Source organism: Lissotriton vulgaris, chromosome 11, assembly GCF_964263255.1.
Source record: "Lissotriton vulgaris chromosome 11, aLisVul1.2, whole genome shotgun sequence".
NCBI lineage: Eukaryota > Metazoa > Chordata > Amphibia > Caudata > Salamandridae > Lissotriton > Lissotriton vulgaris.
The window spans coordinates 546,695,691-546,711,397 of NC_141699.1; the positions used below are offsets into that span (position 1 = coordinate 546,695,691).

A 15,707-nucleotide genomic window follows, 5' to 3' on the forward strand; every position below is an offset into this window, starting at 1 on the left:
AAAACCTTAGGGTATTCTCAGGTCATGCCTTACATTGCACATGGCTGGAGCAGATCGTTTCCCATGGATCGTTCTACATTTGCACAAAGCTGAAGCTGGGTTGAACACCGGGGGTCTGCCTACAGCTAGGTAGTGTTAGCTGAATGGCCTGTCAACATTTGCTTAGAGATGTCTAAGACTAAAATTGGGCCTTATCCTGGGATCTGTCTGCAGTTCTTGAGGTTTTAGAGCCGTACATTACCATGGTTAGCTGCAAGCTTCCCATCCCATGGTCAGAGTAGGGTTTATTTTTCCAGGGTTTACTCACAGTTGGCCACGGTTGGTTACATTTCCAGGATGGTGCTGCAGTTCCTAGTTGCTTTAGCTCCATGGTTTCCAGGAGTTTGATCTAAGAGTCCATCGTTGTAGATGGGGTAAATTCCCATTGTTAGCTTGCAGCCGATTGTGGCAGGAAGTAGGTTAATGGGTTTTCTCGCAGTATGCATAGTTGTGTAGTCTCCCCTAACATTGTGCCAATAAGGCATTCAAGCATTTTCGGCCCATTATTAATATAAGGTTTACCAATAGACTGGCTACGTCTATTCCTACTTTCTGGAAGTTTGTCATATCACATTAACATTGAAATAGCAAAAATATACTTTTATTTGGATATGTTGAGTCATTATCAAGAGCAGGAGAGCGGCTGGAGCATGGAGACCTTTTGCCATCAGGACATACACCTAAAAACCGATTTAAATAACAGTGTCACAGTATGTAGCATGCTCTCAATTGATAGCCAGATCAAGCCGCTTTACTTCAAGAAATACCCAGAGCAGGCAGAGTGCCCTCGTCCAGTGTGTAGAGAAGCCACTGTACTCCAGCATCCGCAGCAGGCAGTGTCCGCCCCAAAGTCTTCAGTAGACAATGTGTAATCACAGCTTCCACTCCATTATAGGTCGGGGAAAGAATCAGCCTGATTAAATGTGCTCTTATCCAAAGACATCTCAGAGATGACAGGTGGAAAGCTGTTTTGGGTACACATGCAAGGCCCCTTCAATTCGGCACAAGGAGAGATTCTCACAGCAGACAGTTTATTTCAGGGTTGGTAGAAGAAGGGCCTCTTAGGGTAGACTGACACTTGTTTGAGACCATAGGCTTTCAGATGAGCTGCACAGCCCCGGAGGCCACCAGAGGAGCAATGGTTCTGTAGCGGATCAGGTGCTGGGATCCCTCTTCCAGGTCGATAACATATTCTCTGGAAAGACAAAAAAAAAATCAGCTTTTCCAAAATGTTCCAGGAGCCACTGACTTGGGGTTAGCCCTGATAATGAAGAGGGAGACAGAGGTTTAAAGACCCTACCACTAAGACCTCCACGATTCATTAAAATATGGCTAATTGCCACCATTAAGACCAATCCAGACAAGTCCGGACCAGTGGCGGCCAGCACGGATCAGGGTTCAGGAGTATAGGGGGGTTTAAAAATCATTTACCTGATGCCATGTTTCTCCTCCGTCTGTCACCGTACCTCCCCTGGGGCCGGAACAGGAAGCACCCCTGAGTCAATCAGAAAGCTGCAATGCAGGGTTGTGATTGGTCGGAGCGCCGTGGTTAGTAGTCAGCCAGGGAATGGGAGCCTGGGCATGTTGTCCACGCAGGCTGCAATGCAGCCAGAGTGGAGAACATGCAAAGTGCGCATGAATGTTTGGTTGGCCCGAGATGCTCTGCCAAACATTCATGCACACTTTGAGTGGGAAAACCACTCCTCTCCCTGCTCCTCTGTCATTGCAGCAGCCCGCCCGCGAACCTACCGCAGCAAGAAAACATAAAATAACCACCTTGAGTTATCTCCTCCGCCTTAGCGGAGGAGCCACCACTGGTCCGGACTCCACTGAGTATTTGCTTATACAGCGCCAGGCAGCTTCAGGCATGCGAGGCTGTGTCAAGGAGTAATGTACTCGTAGTCAGCCCTCCGCATGGATGAGCAGCTATGCCCGGAACACTTCAGATGGGCTCAAAAGTCATGCAGAAGTCCCACCCTCATTTCACTTTTTTTTCAACCTCCTGCTGATGAATTGACATTCTCCTAAGCCCCACTTCCGTCTCAGTTTTAAAAAAAAGTTGCCTGCCCGCCCTCCCATCAAGCCTCTCACCTCCCACTTGGTGCTTCTGCAAAAGAGCTAGATGAGAAAATTCAGGTAAGGCGAAGCAAGCATGGGGAGAGGTTTGCACACAGCAGGCTGGTCACTGTTCTGAGGTAATCAACCAAGGGCTGACCTGTGCACAGTAAAGAGCCCTCCAGGAAGATCAAAGTCAGTAGGGAGGCTAACAGGAATGATCATCACAATGCAAGGGAGGAGAAGGCCATAGTAAGGAGAGAACGCTCCACCCCAACGCAGCAGCTTTGCTAATTTTTGTCCTCCATACCAGCCACAGACCAGGTCAGTGAGGTTGATGTGGTCTTGTCCCAGTACGAAAGTAACTGTATGTTCAGTGTATGTATTTATTATGTAATGTGCTTTCTCTTTGCATTCTGGAACTGACAATTTTGTCAGATAAATGCAGAGCAAAACATACCAGAAAACATACTGCATTCTAAACAAGGAAGTCATATGCTACTACATATAATTTTAGTTGAACAGTATGGACGTCTCATAGTAGGTGTACTTAAAACTAGAAAGAAACAATAGATGATGGGAGGATGCTTGCAATAAATCTAACCCATGACAAACGCTATGGGTAGCACTCCAACCCATCATTCTTTTGCCCACCATGTCACCTAAGATTAGACCCAGCCATATGCAAATCAGTCTTGATCCTTCTCCAATAAGAACAGTCCACACCGAACTTCCCAGCCAGGTCCTCTCTGAACCGGAACACAAACAACCCATAACTGATGGGGCTCTTCAGTCGGGTGTAGCTTGGTTCCAGTGGCAGAGAACAAAGGACCCACGTCTGGGCACAGCCAATTAGGGTGTTACATCAAACACACAAACAATGATGGGAGGAATGCTTGCAATAATATGATCTGGTTTTCAGGTTGGATTGCTCCTACTGGAGTAGGGTCAAGACCGATTTCCATATGGCTGGGTCTAATCTGAGATGACATGATGGTCATAAGAACGATGGGTTATAACACTAACTCAAAGATTGTCAGCGGTTAGACTTATTGCAAGCACCCTGCCATCACCTGATGCTTCAGAATACCATCCTGCTGGTCTCCTTCCAAACTCCCCACGGCTCACCAGAAAGGACCTCTGCATTTAAACAGAGGGCAGGGTATGTGGTGACAGAGGTGCCTATGCTTTTTAAATTTAAATAGAGGGCCCTATGCTTAGAAATAACTTATTAGTTTAAAAGCACCTGCTGCAGAGTTCCTTGTGGGGCAGCAGTTTTCAGGCAGCAATAACAATGTAAAGATAACTTGGTGACTAATGTTCTTGCTAGAGAGAGATTGGAGTTTCTTGTCATGGCGGTTTTGACTAATCAAAGTAATCAGAGAGTTAATGAGGCTTCTGCAAAGAAAGTGTACCAAGCAGATCACTAAATTATATTTTATGTGGAAAGCTAAGTGATTTACTGCTTTTGTCACAGAGATCCTTTAGTTACTTGCAGTTCATATGTTATAGTGCTTATATACCTAATAGTGACCTATGAATTGTCAAAAAGCTGCATACAAACTGTGTGATATATCCTAATGTCCCTAAATGGCTCTTTGGGTCAGAAATACATTCTCACCAGTAAAGCAACCCCAACTTCTGTGGTATGTCATAAATCCTGAGTTTGTGTTTTTCCAGACCAAACACTCTTATAATATACTACCTACTAGTAAGGATGACAAGTTATTTCTACCCTTTGTAATCCTAATTGTTGTATGTAACATTTCCTATAGATTGATTTAATATGATTAATTGCCTCTGTAAAGTGCTCTGACACCCTACACTGGTATGAGTAGCGATATCAAAAAATGCATTACAGAGAAAGGATATGGAGATGTGAGGGCATTGTTTGAGCTTGGTAGTGATGGAATCCTGGCGCTGCATACAGCGCCAGGATTGGCTGGTCAATACATAGCTGACTTTGGTGCTGGGAAACCAGGTTTGAGCCTCTTATCGAGCCATAAAAATGTATACATTACTTACTTTTGTGTTAAATAGATATTTTAAAAAACAAATAAAAATGATGTTCCAACTAAGGTGTGAAATTGGTGTCGAATAAATACAGGTTTTAAAAACATTTTTTTTTTTTTTCTTCAATTTGTAAAGCTTTATTCGACATTTGTCATAAAAGCATCCTTCCTATCCCTAATACAATAAATACTATATTTAAAAATAATTTTAAAACACATATTAAACATTTTGACAGCCGAATATTACATGATAAATACAATACGGTTAAAATTCAGATCATTTCTATAAAAAGAGACAATTCATACAATGCAATAGGAAAATTTAAGACAACACTATTTCATAATACATTAACATTTGTCTTTAAAGTGCGTGTGCGTATTGACCATGCCCAGGCAAGAAATTTAGCTACGGCAACTACAAAAAGTGTGGAGCAATCCGATTCAAGTATTCTCAAGGCTGTTGATTGACTACGTGTGCCAATAATTTGGCACACTGGCTTCAGCCATTTACGTCTGGGGGTAGCATATTGTGGACAACAAAACAGCAGGTGGGAAATATGTTCAATTTGGTCCTTACAAGAATAGCAATGATCATCCCACATGGGGGACCAATGCTTTTTAAAAGCATTTACCGGTAAGGTTCCAATGCGGAATTGGAAATACAATTTCCTATCGTAAGGGCGTTCTATTATATCCCAATATATTTCACACGACGGATACATTTTAATATCCCAGAAGCGAGTTGCCAGTGCTGATTGGGAACCTTTACGGAACATTACTGTGTACACCATTTCCCAGTACAGTTCTTTCAATTTTGCTTTCGATGGAAAGTTAGCCACATCATAATTTCCCCATAGATGATCCAGTTTTAACAATACAAGAAGCCCCTTGAGTTCTTTTAACCATTTGATACAGTGGAATCGGTCAAACTCAATGACATCCTTCAAAGCTTCAGCATAATGGCCCAGCTCTGGGGTCACCATCAAGCGCCTCCAATATAGGAGTGGCCGTAGTCTGGCTATATCCTCAATATTTTTCTTGCCAAGGTCCAATTTCAGAGTGAGCATGGGTGTGCTTTGTGGGACCATAACTAGCCCTCGCAAAAACCTGTTCTCTGCACAACTCAATTCTCTCAGATTTGAGAACCCCCACAGTTCAGACCCATACAAGCAGGCACCTAATACTTTCATATTGTATATCTCTAGTGCAGATTTAACCGGCTTTGTTAATGATTTACGATGTTTCAGTGCTACTGCACCAGCGAGCTGGTTAAACTTTAATAGAGTATTATCAATATGCGATTGCCAGTTCATGTTTCCTTGCATGGTGATGCCTAAATAGGTAAAAGCGTCCACTTTCTCTAGAGGGATGCCTTTGTATTTAATTACTCCTTTGAAAGAGGACTGATAGTTTAGGCACATGAATTTAGTTTTAGTAGTATTCAATTCAAGTCCTCTACTATCACAGAATTCCCCAAAGGCGTCAACCACTTTCTGGAGACCGCTCGGAGTGCGTGAGAGTAGGAGCGTGTCGTCCGCGAACATTAGAACTGGGACATGGCGACCTGCTATAATTGGGGCGTCACTTGGGGATTTCATTAGGTGGTCAACAATTCCGTTAATATAAATTGAAAATAGTGTTGGCGCTAGCACACAGCCTTGCCTAACTCCTCGTTCTACTGGGAAGGAATCTGTGGTTTCACCTTGCTTGCCCCATCTAATTTTGGCAAAGTTATTGTCATGGAGGCGGACAAGGAGGGTAATGAGTTCCTGGCTTAGACCTACATCAGCCAGGGTCTGCCACAATTTTTCCCTGGGGACTAGGTCGAAGGCTGCTTTTAGGTCTACAAAGACTGCGTACAGCGATCCCTTTTTGAGTGTGACATTTCTCCAATAAATTGTTAAGAAATAGAGAACTTGGTCAACACTGCTAGTCAGTGGGCGAAACCCTGCCTGATAAGGGGATAGTATATTTTTGTCGTCAATCCATTGTTGTAACTTATTCTGAACTAGGCGACCCATCACTTTTTGCGCTGTGTCTATGAGACTTATTGGTCTGTAGTTTTGAGCTAGTGTTTTGTCTCCTTTTTTAAATATGGGGATTATTTCTGCTCCCTTCCATGAGTGGGGCACTTCCCCTCCCATTGCCACAGCATTAGCCAGCATTTTAAAATATGAGCACCACGTATTCCGGTCCGACAAAAATACGTCGGCCGGGATGCCATCCATGCCTGGCGCTTTTCCTCCTGCTATGCAATCCAATGCTTTAGTTACATCATTCTCATCAAATATTTGATTTTTGAAGAAAATAGATGGCGGATGTTGGGCACAAGCATGGACCGGATTGCGGGCATACTGTGGCCTAAAAAACTCCGTCCATTTGTTAATAGGGACATTATTTTGTGGCTGGGCAGCTATTCCTCCCCTCTCCCATTTTACAATAGCCCAAAAGCGCTTGGAGTCCTTGGCAGCGCAAGCTTCCTTCAATTCCTGCCACCCTTCTTCATCCCAGCGTTTCTTGGCCTTTTTTTGGGCTTGTCTGTATGCATCTCTCGCTCTCCTAATTCCTATTGCATTGCCGATTTTTAGTTCTGAACTCAAATTAAGTCGTGCCAATCTGCAACTTTTGTCGTACCAGCCTTGTCTCTGTAGGGTTTTACCCTCTTTACCGGAATCTACTCTTTTGATAAAAAAACTTTGCAATTCAGTAAAAAGTTTTTCGTGGGCCTCCATCATATAATCTTGGAAGCTTGACATCCCTTGTTTAGACTTGATATTGTTTACTTCATTTACCACTAACATTTTAAGTGCCTCTAATTTTATATTATCTTTTATCATCATTCCCCATTTAAGGTGGCGCTGGTTGTTGGAACATACTACATCCTGCGTCACCATTCCATTATCCTTAGGGTGCGATGAAGGCTTGCGGTGGAAAATGAAGGTTAATTTTAAGGGATTATGGTCACTTTCTAGTCTAGGTTCTACAACCATGTCTAGCATTTTGCTCCAAAATTTTACATCTATTAATATATAATCGATTCTGCTAGATGAGCGCCCATTGTCGAACGTGTTATTACCTACTAGATCGGAAGGCGAGCGCCCGTTTGCCGCTCTCAACCCTCTGGCTAAACAGAGGCTTTTTAACTGGATTGCCACATTAGTCCATTTTTTAATGGCAGGCAAGTCCAACTGTGGGATTCCCCACTTGGCATCCTCTTCCTCGGACAGAATCCTGTCCTCTTCCCCCAGGGGCTCATAGGTTACATTGAAGTCACCACCTACTATTAATTGATTTTGTGGTGGTAATAATTCTATGTTTTGTTCTAAGACTGATAAAGTGTTAGAAGCTTGTCCCCTAGACACTCCCCTAGCATAAACGTTAAAGATGCTGAGCTCTTGGCCATTTTCCCATCTGACAGTAAGGGCCATAATGTCATTTGATGGTATTGATAGTTGTGTTATGATGACATTTAGAGATTGTCGTACCCAAATTAACAAGCCTCCGGAGGGGCGTCCGAGGCGGTTTCTAATTGCCGGGATATAATAATTTAAATATCCCACTTTAAATGTTGGGGTAAGTGACCAGGTTTCTTGCAGCATAATGATATCGTGCTGATTAATATATTCAGCCCATTCCAGTGTGTTTATCTTACTTGCTATGCCTGCAATGTTCCATGATACAAGGGATAGTATATTAGTTTTAGATTGATCTAGTAGCTGATCTTCCTTCTGATCGCTTGCATTAATTGACACTTCTAATAAAGATTTTTTTCCATCCCTTGAACTAATCTCAGACTCTCCAACCCCAGTAGCACATGTATGAACTTCAGTTGCTATCTTTAACGCTTTTAGAACGGGGTTGTTACATGTCAAGTGCGATGATTTATTTTTCTCTATATTCAAGTTACCCAGATTAGAGCTATTTATGTTTCCTTCTCCTGTGTGTTTTTGCTGCAACGGCCCAATGTGAGAGGCTAGATCGTGGCTTTCGAGTCAATCGCATTCGTTTAAATCAGATAGAGCCGAAAAGCAGTTATCCAAATTTAACCCCCAGTCACCGCTAGTACCACCCCTATCCCTTCTAGATCCAACCACTGACCACTTGGTTCTAAGGATAGTTGGTTTTGCTAGTAGACCTCTTCTACTATAGAAGAAGTCTAACGTTAGCGGGACTATTTCTGCCGTTCTTCGTTGGGGTGGGAGAATATTTTGTAGGATGTCTGGCAATACATCTGGACCCTTCAAATTTAATACCACACAATCCCCGGCAAATTTCTTGGGTTTAGACCCTATCCACTTAACTCTTCTTGCTGATAGCAAGTCCTCGGACAACTTTTCTTTACCCCAAGGAGTTGCTTGGATATTATTACCTAGCCACTGCAATGATTTGTTTAGGAGGGAGTCTGGGGTCTCAATCTGATCTTTTTTCAATATTGGGACATTAGCAAGTACTAACACTAGAGGTGACGCTTCCACTATCAGCTCGACAGGATTTAGATCAAGGTGGGAGTCAGATATAAAACCATTCTCTTTTGTTGGGGGGGGAACTACAACAGTGGGGTTGGTAAGGTCACTTGTGGCACTAAGAGCACCAGACTGCACTGGTGCAGGTGTAGCTTTTACGTTCTCAATCATATTTTCCTGAAGCTCATCTATTTTATTTATGATTGAGTTAGGGATGTCCCCCATGTTGTCGTTTGTTGTTTTTAGTAAGGACTCTAGTTTGTGTACTTTATCGGACAAGTGATCTATTTTCGATATGAGTGGTTTAATTATTCGTACAATCCTAGATTCTAACATGCCCATAAATTTGTTCGACAACAAGTCATCCCAATCTATAGTGCAACTCTCTTCCTCTACTATGTCGTCAATTACATTTTTGTGTTTAGAGTTAGGCGGAGTTGATGGTTTTTTACTATTTGATCGTAGTCCTGGCCTTTTAGTGGGAACTTTAGTGGACCTCTTAACTGCTCTTGGGGCAGGGACTGGTGTTGGCGGAGTGATACTGCCATCAACTAACACTAAGTCATTACAGTGCAGGTTGGGTTCATCAACCACTAGTGATTCAGTATTCATAACAGATTGTGGAACATTTATGGAAGTGTTTAGTGCAGATGAAACAACAATTTCCACGTTTTCAGCGTCACTTAGATTCATGGCTTCTATGTCCAGATCGATTAAGCAAGACACTTCTGTTTGAGCACAGGGAGGGGAATCATTAAGCCCTAGGGAGGACCGCCGATCATTGATTATTTTAGTCACTCTGTGTACTAAATAGTTCTCCATAGTATTGGCAGGGGTAACAGGTGTTTTCCGCTTTGACATGGTTAATCAAAGGGGCAGGGTAGGATAGCAAAACAGCCCCGTACGTATACACAGTCAAAAGCAAGTAAACACTACGACAAGTAACTCACGGTGCGACTGAGGTTAGTGTCCCGGTCCAGTCCAGTCGTGGCCAGTCTTGGACTGTCTTAGACTGTCCGCCCTTTGTCCGGGCTTAGTCCGGGCGTCCCGCTCGCGTCCCGCGACGCGGAGGACGGCGGGAATTTCAAGCGCCTCCGGGCGCGGTGACCCCAGGGAAGGTGTTCCGGGTCAGATAGCAGGCAGGCTGGGAGTTGTGGTTCCCTTCAACCAGCGGCCGCGAGGGAGACTCGAGCGGCGGCAGGGAGGAAACCAGAATGCGGCGAAACAGGTAGGCGTAGAAGGCACTCGCACCCCCAGGCAGGTTGCAGCAGTTTGTTGGTAAGACACCCGCTCCACCGAGGACGGCGGGAATTTCAAGCGCCTCCGGGCGCGGTGACCCCAGGGAAGGTGTTCCGGGTCAGATAGCAGGCAGGCTGGGAGTTGTGGTTCCCTTCAACCAGCGGCCGCGAGGGAGACTCGAGCGGCGGCAGGGAGGAAACCAGAATGCGGCGAAACAGGTAGGCGTAGAAGGCACTCGCACCCCCAGGCAGGTTGCAGCAGTTTGTTGGTAAGACACCCGCTCCACCGAGGACGGCGGGAATTTCAAGCGCCTCCGGGCGCGGTGACCCCAGGGAAGGTGTTCCGGGTCAGATAGCAGGCAGGCTGGGAGTTGTGGTTCCCTTCAACCAGCGGCCGCGAGGGAGACTCGAGCGGCGGCAGGGAGGAAACCAGAATGCGGCGAAACAGGTAGGCGTAGAAGGCACTCGCACCCCCAGGCAGGTTGCAGCAGTTTGTTGGTAAGACACCCGCTCCACCGAGGACGGCGGGAATTTCAAGCGCCTCCGGGCGCGGTGACCCCAGGGAAGGTGTTCCGGGTCAGATAGCAGGCAGGCTGGGAGTTGTGGTTCCCTTCAACCAGCGGCCGCGAGGGAGACTCGAGCGGCGGCAGGGAGGAAACCAGAATGCGGCGAAACAGGTAGGCGTAGAAGGCACTCGCACCCCCAGGCAGGTTGCAGCAGTTTGTTGGTAAGACACCCGCTCCACCGAGGACGGCGGGAATTTCAAGCGCCTCCGGGCGCGGTGACCCCAGGGAAGGTGTTCCGGGTCAGATAGCAGGCAGGCTGGGAGTTGTGGTTCCCTTCAACCAGCGGCCGCGAGGGAGACTCGAGCGGCGGCAGGGAGGAAACCAGAATGCGGCGAAACAGGTAGGCGTAGAAGGCACTCGCACCCCCAGGCAGGTTGCAGCAGTTTGTTGGTAAGACACCCGCTCCACCGAGGACGGCGGGAATTTCAAGCGCCTCCGGGCGCGGTGACCCCAGGGAAGGTGTTCCGGGTCAGATAGCAGGCAGGCTGGGAGTTGTGGTTCCCTTCAACCAGCGGCCGCGAGGGAGACTCGAGTGGCGGCAGGGAGGAAACCAGAATGCGGCGAAACAGGTAGGCGTAGAAGGCACTCGCACCCCCAGGCAGGTTGCAGCAGTTTGTTGGTAAGACACCCGCTCCACCGAGGACGGCGGGAATTTCAAGCGCCTCCGGGCGCGGTGACCCCAGGGAAGGTGTTCCGGGTCAGATAGCAGGCAGGCTGGGAGTTGTGGTTCCCTTCAACCAGCGGCCGCGAGGGAGACTCGAGCGGCGGCAGGGAGGAAACCAGAATGCGGTGAAACAGGTAGGCGTAGAAGGCACTCGCACCCCCAGGCAGGTTGCAGCAGTTTGTTGGTAAGACACTTAATATTAATCATGTATCATTGGCGCTGGAGTACAAGGTTCGATACTGGTATTGAACACTGACAAGCTGTGTGCAAGTTATATGGTCATAAAAATACATGAATGATGGATGGATGCCGGATGGATGATGGGTGGGAGGGTGGGTGGGTGGATGGGTGGATGGATGGATGCATGAATGGATGCAGGATGGGTGGATGGGTGGATGCATGAATGAATGATGGATGCAGGATGGATGGCTGGGTGGATGGGTGGATGCATGAATGATGGATGCAGGATGGGTGGGTGGATGCATGTATGAATGATGGATGCAGGATGGATGGATGGACGAATGGATGCAGGATGGATGACGGATGAATGGATGGATGATGGATGAATGGATGGATGCGTGGATGGATGGGTGGGTGGATGGATGCATGAATGCATGATGGGTGCAGGATGGATGCAGGATGGGTGAATGCATGAATGCATGATGGGTGCAGGATGAATGCATGATGGGTGCAGGATGGATGCAGGATGGGTGAATGCATGAATGCATGATGGGTGCAGGATGAATGCATGATGGGTGCAGATTAATGCAGGATGGATGGTGGATGGATGGCTGGATGGATGGGTGCATGAATGAATGATGGATGCAGGATGGATGGGTGGGTGGATGCATGAATGGATGCAGGATGGATGGATGAATGGATGCAGGATGGATGAATGGATGCGTGGATGGATGGGTGGATGGATGCGTGAATGCATGATGGGTGCAGGATGGATGCAGGATGGGTGGATGGATGGATGCATGAATGCATGATGGGTGCAGGATGGATGCAGGATGGATGGGTGGATGGATGGGTGCATGAATGAATGATGGATGCAGGATGGATGGGTGGGTGGATGCATGAATGAATGAATGATGGATGCAGGATGGATGGATGGGTGGATGAATGATGGATGGATGCAGGATGGATGGGTGGGTGGATGCATGAATGAATGATGGATGGATGCAGGATGGATGCAGAATTGGTGGGTGGATGGGTGGATGCATGAATGAATGAATGAATGATGGATGCAGGGTGGATGGATGGGTGGATGCATGAATGAATGATGTATGGATGCAGGATGGTGGGTGGATGGATGGGTGGGTGGGTGGGTGGGTGGATGCATGAATGATGTATGGATAGATGCAAGGTGGTTCGGGCTCGCTCGCTCGCTGCGGTGCAATATGCAAATTAGTTTACGCCTCACCACTTTCTAATGTCACCAGCCGCCCCTGGCTTCATGATGACATATGTATTCTTTGTGAGAGATAATGTAAGAGTGTTGAGTTCTGGAAAACGTTTCATTAATAGGACTTTTAAATAGGTTTTCAATAGGTACAGTCAAATTATTTATTACTGATATGTGTTCTGTGAAGGCACTTGGTTTATCTTAAACTAATAAAATAATTTTGTGGTAGCCTGTCTTATGCTGTGTGTAGTACAATTTTTAAACAATGACTTACATATTCACAGTACTTTTGTTACAGGCTAGGACTTCATAGCACTATACATTCCCATATTTATTATGGGTTTTTTGTACAAAGTAAAGCTGAAACTGGTGTATTTCCACATTTATTAAACCAATAAATATGCAATCATGCTTGAATGCCTGCCAGGTTTCAGTGATATGAACACCTCCAGAAGATAAATCAACACACTTATATGAAAAGATGCACATTTCAGTATCAGCCTCATGCCTAGCTACTGCTGTTTAAGCCCCTTTACTAAAATGCCTTTCTTTTTTTAAACACCTTGTGAGAAGGTGGCCTGATATGCAGTGCTCACTATTCTAGTGAACACTATGTATCAGTCCAGCAACCCTTATTGATGATTGGTTGTAAGTCAACCTTATAGACCAGCTATCCTAGTAACGTGGATACGAGCAGTCTAAGGCTAAAGACTCGAGAGGGCGTGTTAAGCCAGCTGTTATACCACATATACCCCTTGAACACCAAGTGAAAGGACACCACACAAGTGTTATGAAAATAAACAGTTATTTATTAAGAATCACAACAGCCCTGTACTCTTTATGAGGACAGGGTACTAAGCACAAACCAAAACTCTTACAAAAATACTTAAGTTAGCACAGTATATACAAATGCCCGAGGGGCACGGAAAACCATATACTTCAAAAGTGGAATGCGAAATTACTAGGAGGTAAGTACAGTACTAATAGCCTTTGGAATCGCTAGGGCTTGACTATAGAATTGTTAGATTACTTCTAGGAGACCCAGGGGACTCGGGTGCAGTGTGTGTACTCTCACGCGAGATGCGGGACAAAGTCTATGGTAGCTAGATTTCACAAAGTTAGTGTTCTCGGGCGAACCCGACCTGGTAGGGAGAAAACGAAAGTAGATTCTGACCCTTGGATACTGAGGCTATGCTGGGGCACCGAAATGCCGAAGTTACCTAGCCCAGGGGCTGCAGCTGCATAGGACTCAAAGGACGTCGGGAATCCTCGTTGACGGACCAGGAGCCTGGAAGAAAGAAGTTGCTGGCAGGCGACCAGTGAAGAAAGTTCGGTGGATCCAAGCCTGGATCGATGGAAGATGACACCTGAAAGCAGAGGGGACCAAGTTCGAGACTACTAGCCAGTAGTCAGTGGGCACCAGGAGGGCACCGGATGGTAGCCACCTCGACAAGGCGTGTGGGTGACGCTGTGCTCAGAGATCACACGGACCAGGAGGCGTTGTCGGCGACCAGGAAGGAGGATCGAGCTGTCCCACGAAGATAGAAGCTGTCGGCGTCGCTGGACCCAGGATTGGGCAACAAAGCCTTGGCAAATTCAAGCCCACGCGGTGGACCTAAAATGGCGTCTGGAGTGGACCAGGAGGGTCCGGGGTGCCTCTCTTCAAGAAGGAAGCAAGGGCCAGTCTGGAGCAACCCGACCAGCAGCAGTGATGTCGTCGGGCGTCGTTCGGAAGGCCACAAGCCAGCCGGCTAGTAGCCAAACAACGCGGTGCACAGCAAACAGCAGAAGGGCCCCACGCAGATCGTGGAGATGCTGGGAGGCTGATCTTGGGTGCTGGAGCTGCGCAGGGTCGGGGCTTCTCGGACCCCAAAGCACTCACCCGTGGAGGACACGGTGGGCTTGCAGTAAAGATGTCGTGCAGTCTTGGCGATCGTCGGTCCCTCGAGGTCTCGTAGCACTCACGGTTCTCAGCTTGGCTGTAGAGGTGAGTAGAGGTCAGAGGTGCCAGGGAAGCCGGGTCTCGTCGAGCTGGGTCGTCGGATTCGTGATGAAGGACTTGCAGCAGACCGCAGTGTTCTTTAGGATGGTGCCCGCTTGATGCAGGGTGACTACTCCTTAGCCACAAGGGAGAATCTTGAAGAAGAAATCGTGAAGTCCTTTCGAAGAAAGTCGTGTCTTGATTCCAAAGATGATCTAATTTGAACAGGGGGCCCGCTCCCATCTTTATACTAAAAAAGGGGCTGACCCGGTGACTAGGTCCTGCCTATGGGTGGGACTAGGTGGGGGGTGGTTACACCCCTCAGCCAGGCCGGACTTCCCCAGGCCAGGGGCTGGTGTGCCCCTGGAACTGGTTCAGACCGGCCTATGCGTAGTGAGCACCGGGGTGCCACTTCAGCAGTCACCTTCCTGTAAAGCCCTGCCTACCCAGGATACACAAAACCATGTCTGGGACGGTGCTAGCACCGCCCCTGACAGGAAACCCTTTGTCCAGGCTCCCCTCGCTGGAAGGACTCCCAGCTGCAGGGGGTCAGACTCGTGTCTGTGGTGGCAGCATCCATTTTGTGGAGCTGAGGCTTCAGTTAACTTTAACCGGGGTTCACAGTTACATACATGTCGTGTCCCTCTAGAAGGGTGGAATGCTAACCCCGTCGCCAGAATTGGCGAGGGGTTAGTATTCCAATTCGTATGACACCTTACTCGACATGTTTTGATAAAGCAATACCAAAGTTAGCATTTAACCGCGAGGATTATAATGCACTTAAGAGTATATGGTATGCGATATCATGGAACAGCTATTAGGACTTGGTTCCGCAAGCTGCAAACAGGCTCAGCTCATGCCAGAGCACCATCTCACACGATTCCAAGCACTCTGCCTTCAGGATTGTCAAGGCCTGCTATAGGAGTGACTGATAGGAATCGGTGTGTCCATTTTAGGGTTAGGTATAGGTATACTACACCTACAGCAAAGCGTGATTACACGACTTTGCCCCAGCTGTCATGCAGCCAGTTGTGTCAAATTTAAGAGGCCAGCCAGGGGTGGCATAATACATGCTGCAGCCCCTGGCAGCCCTGGGTACACCTATGCCCTGAGTTACAGGGTCTGATAAGGTGGCCCAGTACCAATTGGTAAATGCACCTAGGGTACATGTCGTAATTTAGAAAGAGAACAGCCAGGCTGTGGGTCTGATTGGCAGGCCCACAGCCAGAGAAAGTCGTAAACCAGTGAAACAAAAGCAAAAAATCTGGGTGATCATAGGAT

At 47.0% G+C, this 15,707-nt stretch overlaps 1 protein-coding gene across 3 annotated transcripts in view; it reads right to left on the reverse strand.

Annotated features, from left to right (window-relative positions):
- Positions 1 to 313: 313 nt before the first annotated feature.
- The window catches only part of GINS4 (GINS complex subunit 4), an 82,829-nt gene continuing 67,435 nt past the window's right edge, over positions 314 to 15,707 (reverse strand). For 2 of the 3 annotated variants that reach the window (XM_086943602.1, XM_086943603.1), the window contains exon 8: positions 314 to 1,234. In XM_086943602.1, the coding sequence (XP_086799728.1) occupies positions 1,138 to 1,234 (97 nt within the window). In that variant the 3' untranslated portion in view covers positions 314 to 1,137. The remainder of the gene's footprint in view (positions 1,235 to 15,707) is intronic. The other variant, XM_086943604.1, reaches the window with a different exon arrangement.